The sequence below is a fragment of the Pyrus communis genome, chromosome 17, assembly GCF_963583255.1.
Source record: "Pyrus communis chromosome 17, drPyrComm1.1, whole genome shotgun sequence".
Classification (NCBI taxonomy): Eukaryota; Viridiplantae; Streptophyta; class Magnoliopsida; order Rosales; family Rosaceae; genus Pyrus; species Pyrus communis.
In genome coordinates, this window is record NC_084819.1 from 4,254,673 (window position 1) to 4,271,565 (window position 16,893).

The 16,893-nt window shown below is 37.1% G+C and overlaps 3 protein-coding genes across 5 annotated transcripts; 1 reads left to right on the forward strand and 2 right to left on the reverse strand.

The window, feature by feature from the left end:
- The first annotated feature begins 2,767 nt into the window (after positions 1 to 2,767).
- LOC137722468 (large ribosomal subunit protein eL43) lies at positions 2,768 to 4,280 on the forward strand. Its single transcript, XM_068461474.1, has 5 exons — positions 2,768 to 2,867; positions 3,152 to 3,191; positions 3,710 to 3,798; positions 3,876 to 3,958; positions 4,047 to 4,280. Exons 1-5 carry the CDS (start codon positions 2,865 to 2,867, stop codon positions 4,108 to 4,110), a joined length of 279 nt encoding a protein of 92 aa, XP_068317575.1. The 5' UTR covers positions 2,768 to 2,864; the 3' UTR covers positions 4,111 to 4,280.
- A 1,176-nt stretch (positions 4,281 to 5,456) lies between these two features.
- On the reverse strand, positions 5,457 to 9,007 carry LOC137722905 (uncharacterized). Its single transcript, XM_068462022.1, has 3 exons — positions 7,639 to 9,007; positions 6,509 to 6,767; positions 5,457 to 5,989 (listed from the first exon to the last, which is right to left on the reverse strand). Exons 1-3 carry the CDS (start codon positions 8,508 to 8,510, stop codon positions 5,843 to 5,845), a joined length of 1,278 nt encoding a protein of 425 aa, XP_068318123.1. The 5' UTR covers positions 8,511 to 9,007; the 3' UTR covers positions 5,457 to 5,842.
- A 1,611-nt stretch (positions 9,008 to 10,618) lies between these two features.
- LOC137722568 (casein kinase II subunit beta-2-like) lies at positions 10,619 to 15,066 on the reverse strand. Of its 3 annotated transcripts, none has more exons than XM_068461603.1 (5): positions 14,555 to 15,066; positions 12,909 to 13,127; positions 12,134 to 12,228; positions 11,876 to 12,041; positions 10,619 to 11,257 (listed from the first exon to the last, which is right to left on the reverse strand). In XM_068461603.1, the coding sequence occupies exons 1-5, from the start codon at positions 14,787 to 14,789 to the stop codon at positions 11,127 to 11,129; spliced, it is 846 nt and encodes a 281-aa protein (XP_068317704.1). In that variant the 5' UTR covers positions 14,790 to 15,066; the 3' UTR covers positions 10,619 to 11,126. The 3 variants fall into 3 exon arrangements, with proteins under 3 accessions (XP_068317704.1, XP_068317702.1, XP_068317703.1); XM_068461601.1 differs by having other exon boundaries at positions 12,134 to 12,243; positions 14,555 to 15,065; XM_068461602.1 differs by having other exon boundaries at positions 11,879 to 12,041; positions 12,134 to 12,243; positions 14,555 to 15,064.
- Between the last annotated feature and the right edge of the window lie 1,827 nt (positions 15,067 to 16,893).

A 16,893-nucleotide genomic window follows, 5' to 3' on the forward strand; every position in this document is an offset into this window, starting at 1 on the left:
GGAAACAAAAGATTGCAATGTTTTTAAGGTTCTTGTGGATTCCATCTATGAAAATAGAGAAGTGCTACGGGATAGGTCATATTCCTTTAGGGATGAATCCCCCAAAGATGAAACAAATCAACCAATAGATGGCACTACGGGACGGGTCATGTTTCTTGGCAACGTTTTAGCACTAGTGTAAGATTATGGAGGCATTCATCAAAATAGGAACCAAAGACGAAAAAGTCACCCACAAATACCTCAATAATTCGTTCCACCATGTCAAAAAAAAAAAAAAATGTTCATCATGTATCTTTGAAAAGTCGCTAATGCATTGCATAACTATACGACATTCGTCTATACGCGAAAGTTCCAAAGGGGCATGTGAAAGTTGTATTTTCTTGATCTTCTAAAGCTATTACAATCTGGTTGTAACCGGAATAACCATCAAGAAAACAATAATATTGATTTCTTGTAGGTCTCTCTAGCATCTAATCAACGAAGGGATAAGAGAAGTGATCGTTTCTTGTTGCATCATTGATCTTTCTGTAATCAATACACACCCTCCAACCTATGATCGTTCTCTGAGGAATCAATTCATTTTTTTCATTCTTTATTACAGTAATACCTTATCGTTTTGGTACTACATGTATTGCACTCACCCATTTGCCAGAAAAGATCGGATATATGACCCCAACATCCAACAATTTCAAAATTTCAGCACGCACCACTTTTTTCATGTAAGGATTGAGGCGCCTTTGAGATTTCTATGGATGGCTTTGATTTCTATTCAAGTAGTATTTTATGCATGCATATAGAAGGGGTTGATCCCCTTAATGTCGGCAATTGTCCATTCCAAGGTTGTTTTGTGTTCTCTTAGTACCCATAGTAGTTTTTCTTTCTTACATGCACTTAGATCAGAGGCTATAATGACGAGAAGAGTTTTAGAAGAATGCATATTTTAACGTATCAAGAAGAAGATTCAATTCTAGCTTTGGAGGCTCAATAATGGACGAAACAATTTTGGTTTATGGAGGCAAAGTTTCAAACTTTGGTTACCATCTAAGTGGGTAGATGGTTGCAGCATTGAGTGTTGCCTCAACTACTACGTTTTCTTCATTTTCAAACTTCATGCCATGTTGTGTGATGCATATTTCCAGAGGGTCATCAATGCTTATCTTAATGAAAGTCTTTTTGACAAGATAATCCACAACATCAATACTAAAACAATCTTAAGCTCCCAATGATTTTATCAAAGCTTCGAACATCTGAAACCCAATAGTAATATCTTGCATAGTCATGGTTACTAAACCAAATTTAACTTCAATCTTCTACTTGTAGTCGCCATGAAGGGTCAACCTAGGATTAGAGGAAGTTCACAATCTTTGATCTCCATTTCTTCCATGTTCAAAATAATGAAATCAGCTGGGAGGATAAATTGATCAACTTTGACAAGTACATCTTCAATAATGCCTCTTGGGTATTTCTCTGAGCGATTCGTAAATTGCAAAGATATTGAAATAAGTTTCATCTCCCTCTAGCTTAAACGTTCATATGTAGAATAAGGCATAAGACTGACACTTGCCCCTAAATCGAGCAAAGCCCTTTCAAATGTTTTGTCACCAATAATACATGGGATTGTAAAGCTTCTTGGATCTTGAAGCTTTGGTGGCAATTTTTGTTGAAGAACTAGACTAACAGTTTCGGGAAGCTTCAAGTCCCACTTTTAGTCATCTCTTGCTTTTGGTTCTGGCGAGTAGTACTTTGGATTAGACTTGTGTATTGTAGATATTTCCGTTGAAATATCTAAAAAATCAATAAATATCTACAATGTTTACCAATTCGCAATAGAAATTTTGCCAAAGCCCATTGCAATTCTAAACTTTTGAATTTTTTTGAGAAATTTTTCTCTAATTTTAACTAAACTTGAATGAGTTGATATATCCATCCCGTGGCAACTTTTCTTAATTTTTGTCGAAGGAAAATGATATTGATATATCCATCAATATTTTCATAAATTTACATATCAATATTTCCACCTGGATCGATATTTTAAACACTGATTTGGAGGTAGTGGTCGGTGGTGGTTAAGAGTAGTGGCCTAAGCTCAGCGTCTGATGCCAGGGGCAAGGTATGATGCATTTCTGTGCTTAATTTAAAGTTACCGACCACTACTTTTTTTGTCTGGAGACTTGAACCGGGGTCATCCTTGAGCTTCTATGTTCTTTCGAGCTTTTTTGTGAGTTATTTATTTGGATCTAAGTACGAAAATAGACTCCTATTGATTTATAATGGATCTTAAAAAGACCCCATATTAACAAGTCCCATAACTCCTTATTCAAGAATTTTCTTTTGATTTGGTGTAGTGAATGTCAAAGATTCAATCAATATTACGCTAAACCACCAATTTGCTTAATTCACCACAACAAAATCTCTCCACAAACATGTCAGGAATGGTATCAACAAGCAAATAATTTATAAAAGGGTAATGTTAAGGATATCAAATTTGGAGACAAAATTTTAGAAACTAAAGAACATAAAAGTTGAATATTAGTTTATTATTTATGTGTTGATAAACGTGCTCATTAATGATACATAATTTAGTTTGTGAATTTTATCTTCCTAGCATTACTCTTTATAAAAACACATTCAAATCTCTTGGTTAGATTCTGAGAATTTTCTCTCTGCGTTTGGGCCTTTAACCAACCCATTATTAATTATGGACCCAGTTGGTATGACCCGTTTTAAAGTTGGCCCATTTGCTCCTTTTGAGGGGCTCTATAAATCCGAACAAAGCAAATTAGGGTTTCTCTATTTGCTCTGAGAAGAAGAAAGTACCAGCCGCTTCAGCCCTTCACAGCCAGCAGACCCTCCAATCCACAACAATGGTATTGCTTTATTCTCTCTTCCTCTCTCTCTCTCTCTCTCTCTCTCTCTATATATATATATATGTAAATGTATGAATCCATCCACTGTTTGTTTCCTCAGAAATTTGTTTGTTGTTTTAGTTTTCTGGGAAAATGTTGTGGTGATATGGGCTTATATTTTTTGTGGAATTAAACGATAAAAAATAGTTGGGTGTTTTGAGCTACCTCTAAACAAGCAAAAGTTATGTTGATTTGGTAATTATGTCCGCTGTGTTTATAAGAAATGAATGTTTTGTGTGTTTCAGACTAAGAGGACGAAGAAGGCCGGTATTGTTGGGAAATATGGTAAGTTAAGTTCCATTTGTTTTACTTAAATCTTAATGCTCTTGTTGTAATGCAATCTGTTCTCTGTTATGTTGCGATCTGTGAAATTACTCATTATTCTATAAATTTAATTGCTTGTCTCATGGTCGTGTATCGGTGTGAAATTTATTTGCTCTAGTAGGTTTAACTTGGCCGAGACGCGGTTTATGTTGTGATTGTATGCCTGAATAATTGATTTTCATTTTTGCAATACAAGAGCTAGTTATAGTTACCTCGCAGCCAATATGTGGTATGTAAAACCGAATTTGGGATTGGAAATTGAACCGTCTTTTGTTTTTGTTCGTTTTCTGTTTTAGTTTCGTTGGTAAGGGAAATGTGTGTTCATGTGTGTCAAATAGTTTTGGTGGAAATTATGCACAACAATACAACATTCAGATTTGTTAAGAAATTCTTTGAGTAGATATGTTTCGCATTTGTGACGTTTTGATCTGATTCTGGATTGAAGTGTTTACGATTCTGTCATCCGCCTCTTATTACAGGAACTCGTTACGGTGCCAGTCTGCGTAAGCAGATTAAGAAAATGGAAGTTAGCCAGCACAGCAAGTATTTCTGTGAATTCTGTGGCAAGGTAGTGTGGTTGTATTTTGTCAACTATTTGTCTCTCTAGTCTGAGGAAACATGATTAAATTTTTCATTTCCATGTAGTATGCTGTGAAGAGAAAGGCCGTTGGAATTTGGGGATGCAAGGACTGCGGAAAAGTGAAGGCAGGCGGTGCCTATACTTTGAAGTAAGAACCCTTTTTCGCTGCTGTCTCATTTTTCTTGAATTTTCTGTTCGCGTGATTAACTAAATGATACTTCCGTATTTTTAAACAGCACTGCTAGTGCTGTGACGGTTAGGAGCACCATTAGAAGGCTGAGGGAGCAAACCGAGAGTTAAGCCTGCTGTTGTTGACCTCTACTACGTTTTGAGCATTTGCAGCTATGGATATTCCAAACAGTTTTGGGGATGTGGTTCTCCTTTTATTTTGTTATATTGTTTCGAACAAGTTAGATGAAAATGTTGACTCGTTGTAGTATGTTTAATATGAGATTTTAGCGGCCATCTTTGAATTCGGAGTGCAATTTAATTGTTTCTGGATTTCTGTTTGATACTGCAAGTTATGTCATCTCTTTTGCTGAGCGCAAACTTTAAGCTTGCATCCAACCCTGTGCAGCTCTGGTCTCTTTAGCTTTGCATCCAACAGTGACCTGCACGGCAATACATCAAACGCTGACGTCGGTCTGAACTAAACTCTGACGTCGGTCTGAACTAAACTCGGACGGATCATGTGACTCAAACTGCCGCCCTTGAGCAATGAACAAGTAGATTCTGCAGAAGGGTCGTTTTCTAGGGGCCTTGACGAAGTGGCACCAAAGTCACAACGGCAAACTTGTACCGCTCTCAATGGTCTTCGATTTGTCGGATGCCATGGCAGTCCATGGAGACCGGATCAATCGGATGCCACGGTAGTCCATGGAGACCGAGTTAGGTGCCGCAATCTCTTTTTTCCGTCTTTAATGTTCGCATGTCTTGCTATCGTATACCAACTCTGTAATGGTCAGGTGCCGCAATCCATTTGCTGCTTCTGGCGCAGCTACTCTTACGACATCGGATTGTTATGAAACCAAACGGTGATGATACTGAAAGTCTGAAAACGCCAGCACAACTCTCTCCTAATCCCCTCGAACTGAAGACCCATCCACCTCTATCCTCGTTATTACTTGAAACATAGCGAGTTATTCATTCAGATCCAATCCTAGAGACCTAACGAGGCCCTCAACTCTAGTCGGAGTGGATTGGATTGGAAAACTCACCATTCAATCCAACAACCGGATGCGGATTGGCTTTATCTTATTAGATTATAATTGATGAACGCCGTAGATGAAGGAAAAACCAGTTCTATGAATTTAACTACATTAACTAGTTGACAATCAATCGACCTAAAAAAAAAAAAAAAAAAAAAAAACCCCCTAGTTGTCAATCCTACAATGTGTAAACGGAAATATGATCTTGTATTAATTTTCTTTTTGATGTATTTCGTACTTATTATCGAATAGGGGTGTGCTATCCACATATCCTATTTTACTTGTCACACATCATTTATAATTTATGTCCGTTAATCTTCTTCAATTCATCCGATCCGATGGTCGAAAATTAAAAATGTGTGAGAAGTAAAATGGAGTGTGGATATCACACCCCAATCGAATACAAAGTCGTTATAGAATATTCATGGCTCGAGTTCATCCAGGCAAAATTACATATATAACAATAACCAGTAACGTTTACAATAGGAAGCAAAAACGTAGAATCACAAACCTTGGTCTATAACTTGCACTCTTACTCATCATATGTACATATTGCTGAAAGGCCAGAAGGTTAAAAAAAAGGCGAAAACCGGCCTGCTCCTCAATCAGCCATAACTATAGTTGACTGAATGTGGTTCCAGGTATGTACCTCGCATTCCCCATCAAAATAATTGCAGGAGCAAAGACACCAAGTAGAAGAGAAGAAAAACAAACCCATTCACTGATTTACGCGGTAGTTTTGCTTGTGTGGCTTTGTCACACAATCATGATGGGTGATTGATCGGAACATCAGGTGAATGCGGGTAGTGCCGCTGCTGTCATTGTTACAATGGGTGTACTTGTTTTTGCACAGCCTTTACAGCCGCAACTCGTGCAGCAATTGCTGCTTTATTAGCTATCGCTACAGCTCGGTTCACCCTTTCTTCTACTTTGGCCACTGCATATGCTCTCTCAGCAGCTCTCTGTGCTTCCTGCTCATAAGATGGTATTCAGTAAGAAACTCATATAGTTGCGGTAACTGGTAAGTGCTTGTTCAAATCAAATAATTAAGGTTTTGCATTCAGTCTTCATGTAAATAAACACCGAGTAATTCTATTGCAGAACTGTCATTTTAGAGGAAAAGCTCAGGTAGCGTAAGGTCAAAAAAAAAAAACAACAGCGGTCTAACTCTAATGACTGATGAAATCTGTAGTGGGCGTTGGAATAATTCATCTATACACAAACTTCCAACAAACTACAACAAAAATGCTATCATGGTTGATGTCAAAAAATAAAAGAATTATTTCCAGTTTTTCAGTACGATATTTACCTAAAATCAAATGTCTGTAAACTTGAATTGATAATCAAGTCAACAACATACAATACAAAACACGTTAAGCAAATCAAAACGATATTTACCTACTAAATATTTATGGTTGTAGACCAACATATTTACAGTAGAATTTGTTCCAATGAAATACTGATACCACAAGGACATAAAAGACAATTACCTGGACTGCATTAAGCACTTTGGCATGGTTGGCAGAATAAGAAGATCCAGGTTGGGTATTTTGTGCACTGGGAATATCTAGCACCCCATTTTGCCAGTGACCAGATTGTGTTTCCCCATTTCTGAAAGTGTACATGCCAAGTCCCTGCTTTCTACCTTCATGCCAGGCTCCTTCATATCGATGGCCGTTCCCAAACTGATATACTCCAAAACCGTGCATCTTGTCCGCAAAATATTCCCCAGCATATGTGTCACCATTTCTGCGTTATCATATATACCAAATCAGCCCTGTGCTTGCGAATTTAACTTTCACTAGCATATCAGAGGAACAAGTATTCTTAACATGTGTGAGACAAACACAGATGCAAGCGCCCACACACATGTATATGAAATTGAAAGGAGCGAAACTAGATCAGTTTTCCTTTCGAATTTAACCAAGTATAAGAACAGTAGTCAAAATCCAAAGTGTCTTGTTTATATTAACATATAAACTAAATATTAGATTACTGAGACCCTGTAGATAATGTGCCGGAGAATGAAATAGCAAAAAAAGTATGAGATTGTTCCAAATACCATGATGCTGACCATTTAATCTATGTACTCTAATATGATGCTAGCCATAACCCACATTTGAACCCTAATAACCTCCACCCTTGATTGTTTTGGTAATTATGCAAAAGAACAACGAAAAATCCAACTGAAGGCCCGACTGACTTGACACGGAGCATCTATAAACAATTGAACGTAAAAACAAATACTTAACTACAGAGACAAAAATCAACCAGTCTCTAAACTTGGTGCAAACTGTATAACAATTCCATTAAGCACATGATACCTCAAGGGCTCAAACCTTATTTAGACCTAGCTAGCCCAAAAATTGCATACCAGATGACAACACCACATAATTGACTTAATATCTTAACAACCTAGTAACTGAGAGAGGTACACAAACATTTCAAATCGGTCATCCTAGTACTGTGTAACTAAAACCCTACCATACCACATAGAACAACAAGGCAACTAGATGAATCAGTGTTCAATTCCAAACATCAATATCATAGACAAGAACATGGAAATCGAAACACATATCCATTCGCTTCATATATGTTAAGGAAGACAGTAAGCTTTTACCTGAATTGATAATGACCAAGTCCATGTTTGACACCCCACTTAAACTCCCCAACATACCGACTTCCATCCTCGCAAGTATGTATGCCACTCCCATGACACTGCCCATTAGACCACTCTCCGGCATAAACATCACCGGTGAAGAACCTATACACCCCAATTCCATGCCTCAAGCCCTGCCTATACTGCCCGCGATACCTGCTACCTCTGGCCCAAGTCTCCACACCATAACCATCGTACTTCTCATCCACCCAATCACCTTCATACCTCCCACTCATATGATAGTAATAAACCCCACTTCCTGAACATTTTCCTTTATCAAATTCACCCTCATAAACATCCTTATTACTATACACCTGCACCCAAGACCCCGAATTCGGCTTTTTGTCCAACTTTGGCTTCGACCCAATTGACCAAAGAACAGGCTGAGCGGGCTTAGAGACGCAGGAAGACGAACAAAGCTTGATTGGCAAAGAGCGGGAAAGAAACAACCGAGTCGAAACAAAACGGGGAAGTGCAATGTTGAGAGAAATCAAAAGGGCCGCCGAGAAAGCGATCACAGAGAGGAAATCGAGAGCGAAAGAGCGGCGGGAACTGGTGATGAAGTAAAGGGAAGGCAAAAAGAAGAGGACAATCAAGCGGCAGTGGACTCTGAGCAAATGGGCACAGCGGAAATGGCGGAAAAGCTTCAGAACCAGTGATCGGGTGGCGAAGGGAATGATTGCAAGTGAAGCAGAATACAGAAACGAAGAAGAAGAGGAAGAAGAAGGGCCGGAATTGAAAGCAGTGTGGCTATGGCGGTGGAAGTGAATCGGGTGGTGGTGGAGAGAGGAGAGTGTGGGAGAGTGGGATAAAGTGGAAGGTGTGTGGTTCATTGCAGGATTGTAAGAGATGGGTTCCTCATGGAATTTGAATTGGGTGTGAATTTGGTGGGATTGTGCTGCTGGGCTTGGTGATTTCCGGGTCTGGGTTGCTTGGAAATGATCAAGTTGGTGGTTTGGTTTGGTGATAACATGTAGAACTAAGTGGGTATTTGAACAATTAACATTTGGGTTTGAATTTAAAAGTGCTTTTGAAATTGATGAGGAATTGATTCCTCTCAGATTCTGCTTTTCTGCCTTCCTTTCCTCTTCCGATCTGAGTTGAATTGCATTTACAGACACATATTTTCTTCTTCCTCTCTCTCTCTCTCTCTCTCTCTCTCTCTCTCTCTCTCTAGCTTTCTCTCTCTTCTGTGACTTTCTGGGTTTCTGAGATCAGAGCAAATGGTGGATATCTGTGTGATGTGTTGCTGTTTCTTGTTGCTTTTCTCTGGTTTTCATGTCTGGTTTATCTGCAGAAGCCAGAACTGACCTGGGGTGGTCTTTCCTCTTCTCTACAAAGCCCCTGGATTTAGGATATTTTCTGAAATACCACCATTCTTTCTTGTATTTGAAGGAAGCGAAACAAGTGGCAAAGCCCGAGTGGATAATTGCTGACTGTTTGTTTGTTTTTTTTTTTTTTTTTTTTAGTATATTGATATTTTTGCAGAGGAAGAGTTCGGATATCATCAGATGTACTGCGGAGTGGCGATTGACGTTTGCGGTTTTCCGTCTTGCCGTCTGTTAACTTTGACAATCGTAACGTTTGATTGGTGCTGATTAATTAGTTATTTAATTTGAAATTGATGTTTTGCAAAACTAAATAATTTACTAGTCTTTTACAACGTCACTGCATTGCTGTACTAAACTACATTATTGATGACTGGTTTTTATGATAAGAAAAAAAATTGTTGGAACCAATTAATTAAATGAGAATTTTAACAAAAAATTTATGATATTGTTCACTTTAATGAAAAATCATATTTTTACATTAAAAAGTCAATTATGGTACTATTCACTTTACCCTTTATTTTGTCCTTATCGTTAAAACTCAAAGTTTTCAAACATTTTTACACTAAAAAGTCAATCATGGTACTATTTACTTTACCCTTTATTTTGTCCTTATCTTTAAAACTCAAAGTTTTCAAACATTTTTCATTAGTTTTCCGTTAATTTTAAATTAAACTAATGATATTTTCTTTCGAATGTTGAAGTGAAACGTTTGAATTTACCTTAGCCGGTTGATGGAAAACTAATTAAGCATTACATTTGGAAAGAAAAAAATATATACATTTGTGAGAAGTGCACAATGAGATTTTTGACCGCAATAATAATTTCCAACAAATAAGAAGAAAAAAAAACATTTTAATTTGTGCCCGCATACTCTTTACAAAATCTCGGTTTACACGTACATTCTATTTTGTCTCACTTTATCACATGTACTCTTCTTTTGTATTCCAATTTACCCCTTTTCTTCATCTAAGTTGAGTGAAATGTTAATTTTGCTAATGTGGCATTGCGATTTTCAATAGTGAATATAAATATTTGTTTAAACAAATTGCAAGTTTTTATAACGTTATGGGGAAAATGATTCATTTAAGGTCAGGAAGACGGGATCTCCTTGTTTCAAAAAGTGAGGATTAATTGCAGAGCCCACATCCCATTAAATTTAACGATCCGAATAATCTATTTTTTAAGTATAGATTATTCTTGCAAAAAATCAATTTCAATCGAAGGATGCATAAATCCTTGAAATTCTGTGAAGAGTGCAAATGAAGAAAAAAGATTTTCTGTGGATTTAGTGCCATGATTGAGAGAATCCTTCATTTGCACCCTCTATAGAATTTCATGAAATTTCACGTAATTTAATCGTGACCGTTCAAATATAAAGAGAGAGAAAAAAGAAGAGAGAATCCTACTCCAAAAAAGCGAGTGCAAATGAAAAAGAAAAGAGTGCAGAAATCACTTCCGACTAACAGACAAAAGAGGGCTCCCAACCTTCCAATTCAGAATCCATGCAGCATAGATGTCCCCTTGCAAATTACACACCAAAAATATATACCAACATCTCATACAAGTGCGTATGAAATACGATTCAAAAGCAGAATAACACATCCAGTGCGTACAAAAAATATCCGAATGTAGAGGGTATAAAATTAGGGGTGTGCTATCCACACACCCCATTTTACATCTCACACACCCCTTGATAATTTATGTCCATTGATCTTCTTCAATTCATCCGATCTGACAGCCAAAAATTAAAAAGGTGTAAGAAGTAAAATGAGATGTGTGGATATCACACCCCTAAAATTATATGATGCTATATTCCAACAATTAAGTGCGTATATAATCCTACTGCTGTGCTATTAGACAAGAATATTAAGAGACTACACGATACAATTCTCAAGACACAAGAAAATTGTAGAGATGAACTAGCTATTCTCGGAGCGCCAATAATCCCGCTTTAGCTAATAAGAAAACGAAGAAAACAAGTCCGGCAGAAGCCACTACAACGTAATTATTGATACTAAAGCCAAACGGACAAGTAAGTCCGCCCGCGTTCGAGAACATTACTGACAGAGGGGAGTAAGTCTCACATGAAAGCCCTGGCTGAAGCTTGAAATTTCAGCATCATGGCTTGTGAAGCTTGAATCCGAACACTCTAGGAACATAACTCTGTGACGCTTTCTGTGGCTTCAGGTGGCCGTATGTCATCATGAAGAGGTGCGGAAATGTGCTTCCGAAATAGGCTCCATCAATGTCTAGATAGAGTTAAGTAACTCAGAAATTAATGCAAGCATAACTAGTGAGCATTGTGTCCGACCATCAAAAGGAGCCACGGCCCTCAATGATGTTATAGATCACAAAGCACAAGGCAGGATACTGATAAACACAAGTACGAACAAAGTATGCAGTAAATTCATATTTTTTAACAAAATTCAAGAATAAACAGAAGATATCAGTACGAAACTAACAATGTTCCCAGATGACAAAATGAAGTTGCTTAAATTAATCGATGCTTAACTATGCACAAAGGAAGCAGCCTAAGACCTCCCCACTGCACAACATGTAATACTCTCCAAACAGACACCCATAACGCCTACTGATGCAAGTGAATTAGAAGACAAAAATAACTTACTGTATGATACCTCTCAGGACAAAACCTACAAATTGAATTTAAATTAAAGAAACCCCCAGCTCAACCTAGACAAGAGATTAATGCTTACGGGACATCTAGATACCAACCAGCAAAGGAACAAAAAATAAATAAAAATATATGGCAAGGCATGAAAGAAAATTCTGTGAGCAGCATCTTAACAAACCAGCTGCTTATATGCAGCCAGCAATTGTAAATATAGGTTCAATGATATAAAGGATACTACCTTGATACTTTGATCGAGGGTAGTAAATATCTTCACACTTGGGGCAGTATATTTTTACAGTGCTGGACCGTGGGATATCCGACTGGCCAATTGGGAGGCAGGGTTGTCCACTGCAGAAAACTCTAGGGCATCTCCCAAAATCATAGTTCTTGTACTTGTCTAGCTGTAGATCCAATAACCCAATTCTAAGTTTCCAAATTTTACAGTCAATAAGCAATGAAACTGTCAAACAGACAATCAAGAAAAGAAACTTGCCATGGCAGCCATGCCCTTGCTTGTCAATATATATCGAACATGAATGAGACCATAAAGCATCTCTGCTGCTGATTCAATCAATTCATTTTGTTCTTCTGTGAACATATCACCTGCCCAATGTATATATCAAAATTGGCAAACAATCTTATGGGTGATCAAGGAACACAAATATTGTCATATATTCTAAAACTGGGTTGTCTACTTGTATCCAAAATATCTCTCTACGTTCTTTTCTCGAAAATAACAAATGGAATCTTACCTCTTCTATTAGTATTCTTTCCAGCCTTTAAAAAGTAAGAATTATAAATCTCAGCGGCCACTGGCAACCAGAAACATTACCACTGACCACGGAAACACCATGGTTAGCACATGAGGGAGAGAGGGATAGGGGGACAGGGGGGGAAAGAGGGCAAGAGGGTTCTTCTTTTCATTTTCAATTTTTGTTTTCTAATTTTTTTCAAGAGGGTAAAATTAAGTTGGAACTTTTTTTAAATAAGGGCTTTTAAGAGTACCTTATTGGGTCTTAAAAAAATCATACTTTATTATTAAGTTGGGGAAAGAAAAAATTTCACGAAAGCAGACATCAATATTCTGATGTAATCGGAAAGAGTTCTAGCAAAAAATACAGTTTAATCATATAGCTGCATTAAAAAATACACATGGGCCAATGCATAACAAACTTATTTTTACTTTATAAGAAACATAATATCTAATATAATGTCATTAACACCATAGTTGTCATCAAACGAGACAATAAACCAAAACATATACTGACCGTGAGAAGATTCAACATCCAGAATTAAATCAAGTGCATAATCATAGTACGGCACTTGGCTGCTTAGCCCGCAGAGGTTAAAATCATCTTGTATGTAATCATCATCGACTTCGCAGAAAAATTCATTTCCTCTCAAATTGCAAAACCATGAGATCCAAGATGTGTCATCCCCTTCGGAACCACTAACATCTGACTCTTCACTGTCTGTCTCAGATTCCTCTACAGCCAATTCAGATACATTCCAATCAGTAAATTTACAGAACTGGTATCTTCTATCTATCAATATACCTTCTAGTTATAAATCAAATTTTACTAGAGTTCCACAAATCACATACGTCAATGATTTTAATGATGAAAACTATTGTTATGGTTTATCAACATTGCTCCTTATACAAAAGGGACACATCCAGACTACAATAACAAAGATGTCTTCATGTTGAGACAACAATATTAACTCTAGATCAACACGAATAGATGTTCAATATCACAAAATGTGACTGAACACCTAACTGTTTAGTATTACTCCCTACAAAAACCTAATTCTACTACAATGACCGACTCTTGCCAAAGTTCAAACAAATATCCCAAATGCCCAGTAGCCTCTGGATTCGGGGCCTGGTGGTGGTTTAAAGGACTGTAAAATCATGTGAGGGAAGGGATGGGACAGCAGACTGAATAACCATCTAAATGGGCCTCAAAATTACAGCTTTTCTTCTATTGATAAGCTTGCTAAAGAAATAAGACAATGGCATTTAATTTGGGGCGGACTTCTACAGCGAAGGACATACTTTAGTTTTAGCTCTATATAACAAAGTTTGATTCAAATACCACTAACAAGCTTCAATGGGTAAAAACAGAATGCTTATCCGTAATACGCATTGTCAAGTGCTATAATAGAATTCCTAAATGGATACCCATCGTATAAAAACAAGTATATGCACACACCTGATTGGATAAAAACAAGTATATGCACACACCCGATTGAATAAAAACAAGTATATGCATATGAAGCATGGATACAGATACAGTGACACAATACGCCAAGACATGGTGATACGTAAAATTTCTACAAACTAGGTTACAATATGTCATGGATACGACAATAAAATATATAATTTAAAACACATTTTAACATAAATACATCCAAATTCAAGTTCATCTTTGAACTAAATCTTTGTTTCCTATTAGTTTTCTCCTCTTAAAATCGCATCTGAAAGTGTAATGCTATCCTAAATGCCGAATACTTGTAACTGGAAGTATCCGACGCATAATACACGACCAAACTGGAAGTATACGTGCTTCTTATTATGCACACACCCAATTGATATTATGGAAGTAAAAATTTTATCTTTCAACCCAGATGCAGTTCATTTCTTCGAGGTTTATCAAAAGGTAAATCTATGATATACCATGTTTCTTCTTCTTCCAAACTAGGCTTAAACTCAATGCAACAAAGCAAAACATAGACTTTTAACCTAATAATGATGCTAGGCAGACAATCGATCTATAATCTCCTCTTTCAAGAGAAACCCACAAAAAAAATTAAAAATTAAAAAGATGAAAAATTAGTAAACAAAAGGTACCAAATGCGACTAAAATCGAATTAACACGACTATGAAAAGCAGGAAAGAAAGAAAATTTCAGACCATCGGAGCAATTGGTTTTGGTGAGAGAGGCAGAGCGAGAGTCTTTGTGATCGGAGGGAGGCTGCTTCCCACCCATGATAAGCGGCTTGTCCTTGCCGTTGATTGCCCTAGAAGTGGAGGGCGAGAATCGCTCAAGCTGCTTGTCCAAGACGTCGTTGATCCGCTGCTTCCGATCAACGGCGGGCCCCAACACCTCCGCCGTCTTAGACCCAACCACCCCGCGCTCTCTGTACATCTCTTCTTCTTCTTCTTCTTCTTCCTCCTCCTCCTCCTCCTCCTTCGATGCCCAAAATTAATCACCCAAACATGGTAATTTCGATTCTACCCCAAAAAAAAATGAAAAATAAATAAAAATTGAAAATTGAAAAGAGAAAAAACCTAGGGCTGTGGAAGTAGGGTTTTCGGTTTTGATTGCTAACTCATGTCGCCTGAAATTCGTTCGTTCGGGCTTGGGTTAGCTAACTCAGCTTCAGCTTTGAGACGGAGAGAGAGAGTATTAGTGCGAAATCAGAGTGAGGAGAGAGAAGCTTATATTTATTACGGAGGAGGGTATTATGGTAATTTAGTTGGAGATGGATGGGAGAACGATATGGAGGGAGATCTAGAGTTTGGGTCGTTTAGATTCTGTAGAGAGGAGGGGAGGATATGACCACCACGTGTCGGGTGATCGGGGAATGTTGGGTGGATCGTCATGTGGGACCCCAATCGGGCGGGAGCCAATCGGAGTGGAGCTGTCGCCAGATATAGTTTTCGCTGTTTATGGTTTTTAACTTTAAAATAATTAAATTAATAATTTGAGTGAGACTAGTGAGTGAAGAGAATGAGAGATTTTTCAGTGTGATTGGTACACGGAATGATACATCACATGTCACTATACAAATATTACGATATGTGTGATAAAATGTTAGTAATTTAAAAAATAAAATTTCTCACCACATACCACTTGTCTTCCCGTCACAACTAAAAATTTCTCGAAAAAAAACTGAAATTATGAATGGGACTTGCAATAAATTCGACATTCTCCTCCTTCTCTGGTGGCAGGGGAAGGGTAGGTTGGGGTGGGGTCCACGATGGAGCGTGGTATTTGTCTAGTGCAGAATAAGTGGGTTGTTGAGAAAATGCTCCGAGTTTTAGGCAAAACGTGAACTCGGAATACAAGTTAACCGGACCGCTAAGCTAAAAAGTCCTTTATCATGTAAGTACGCAACCGTCTTTATCCGCCTCAGCCAATCTTAACGGTAGACGGTAGAGATTATTGAGCTAGGCACAATAATTATGAGTGAAATACATAAAAAAATGTATTGAAGTGTGCATTATATAATCACGTGAAAAGTGAAATAACCATGCAAATATATTGCACCGGTAACATGAAATGAAAAGGTACACCGTGCATGATGATATTTATAGGGTAGGACATGTTGCTGTTCATGTAAGCTAATGATAGCTGCTAGCTCACATTAATAATTGCACAATGAGACAACGGTCAGAGTGTAAAGCTAATGAAAGTTGTTAGGTCGGACACACTTAAAGTATTGGTAAACCAATCATAATTGTTCGGCAATTTCTAACCATGATCCACGTAAACAATAAAAGATCTCTCGTACACGCATCGAACTAATTATACATTTTTTTAAATATGTCTATATATAAAGTTAATGGAAAAGGTTAATAATGATTTTGGTGTCATCAAGTTTTAACAAAAATATTTGGACAAAAATGTTTCCAAGACAAAAAACTTCAAAAGCATCCAAAATAATGCATCAAATAAGGCAGGGCATTTTCATCATTTTAATAGTATTCTTTTATAATTAATTTTTTTGTGGTTTGTTTGTTTGTTTATTTATTTTTTTTTTAATTAGTATCTCATAATATGCTAGCAATAATGTGATTCAATTTATTTATTTTTAAATACGTTCAAAATGTCTAAGAGACGTGTAATGCCGGTTATAAAAAAAGGTCATTCGCACGAGGATAACAATGTGATTAAATTAGTTGTCAAATAATTTTTTTTTTTTAACAAACAATATTATCTACATTAAGGGGAAGGTAGGTGGGTTTAGTTTCCTAGCAATAATGTAATTCAATCAATTGTTTATTAAATATTATTTTCTCTATTCTTATGTAAATTCTATAGAGACCGATTTTATTATATGAATTCAGCTGTTTTAATTAGTTTATGAAGGGTTTCTTCTAACATGATCTAGGACTATTCATTTACTTTAAATACTTGATTTTCCTTTTGTCAATTTATGCATATAAAAACATTTAAAACGTGTAAATAGCGCGTAGCACGTCATAATTCAAAAAATATCTTCTGCACGTGCATGAAGACTAATTTT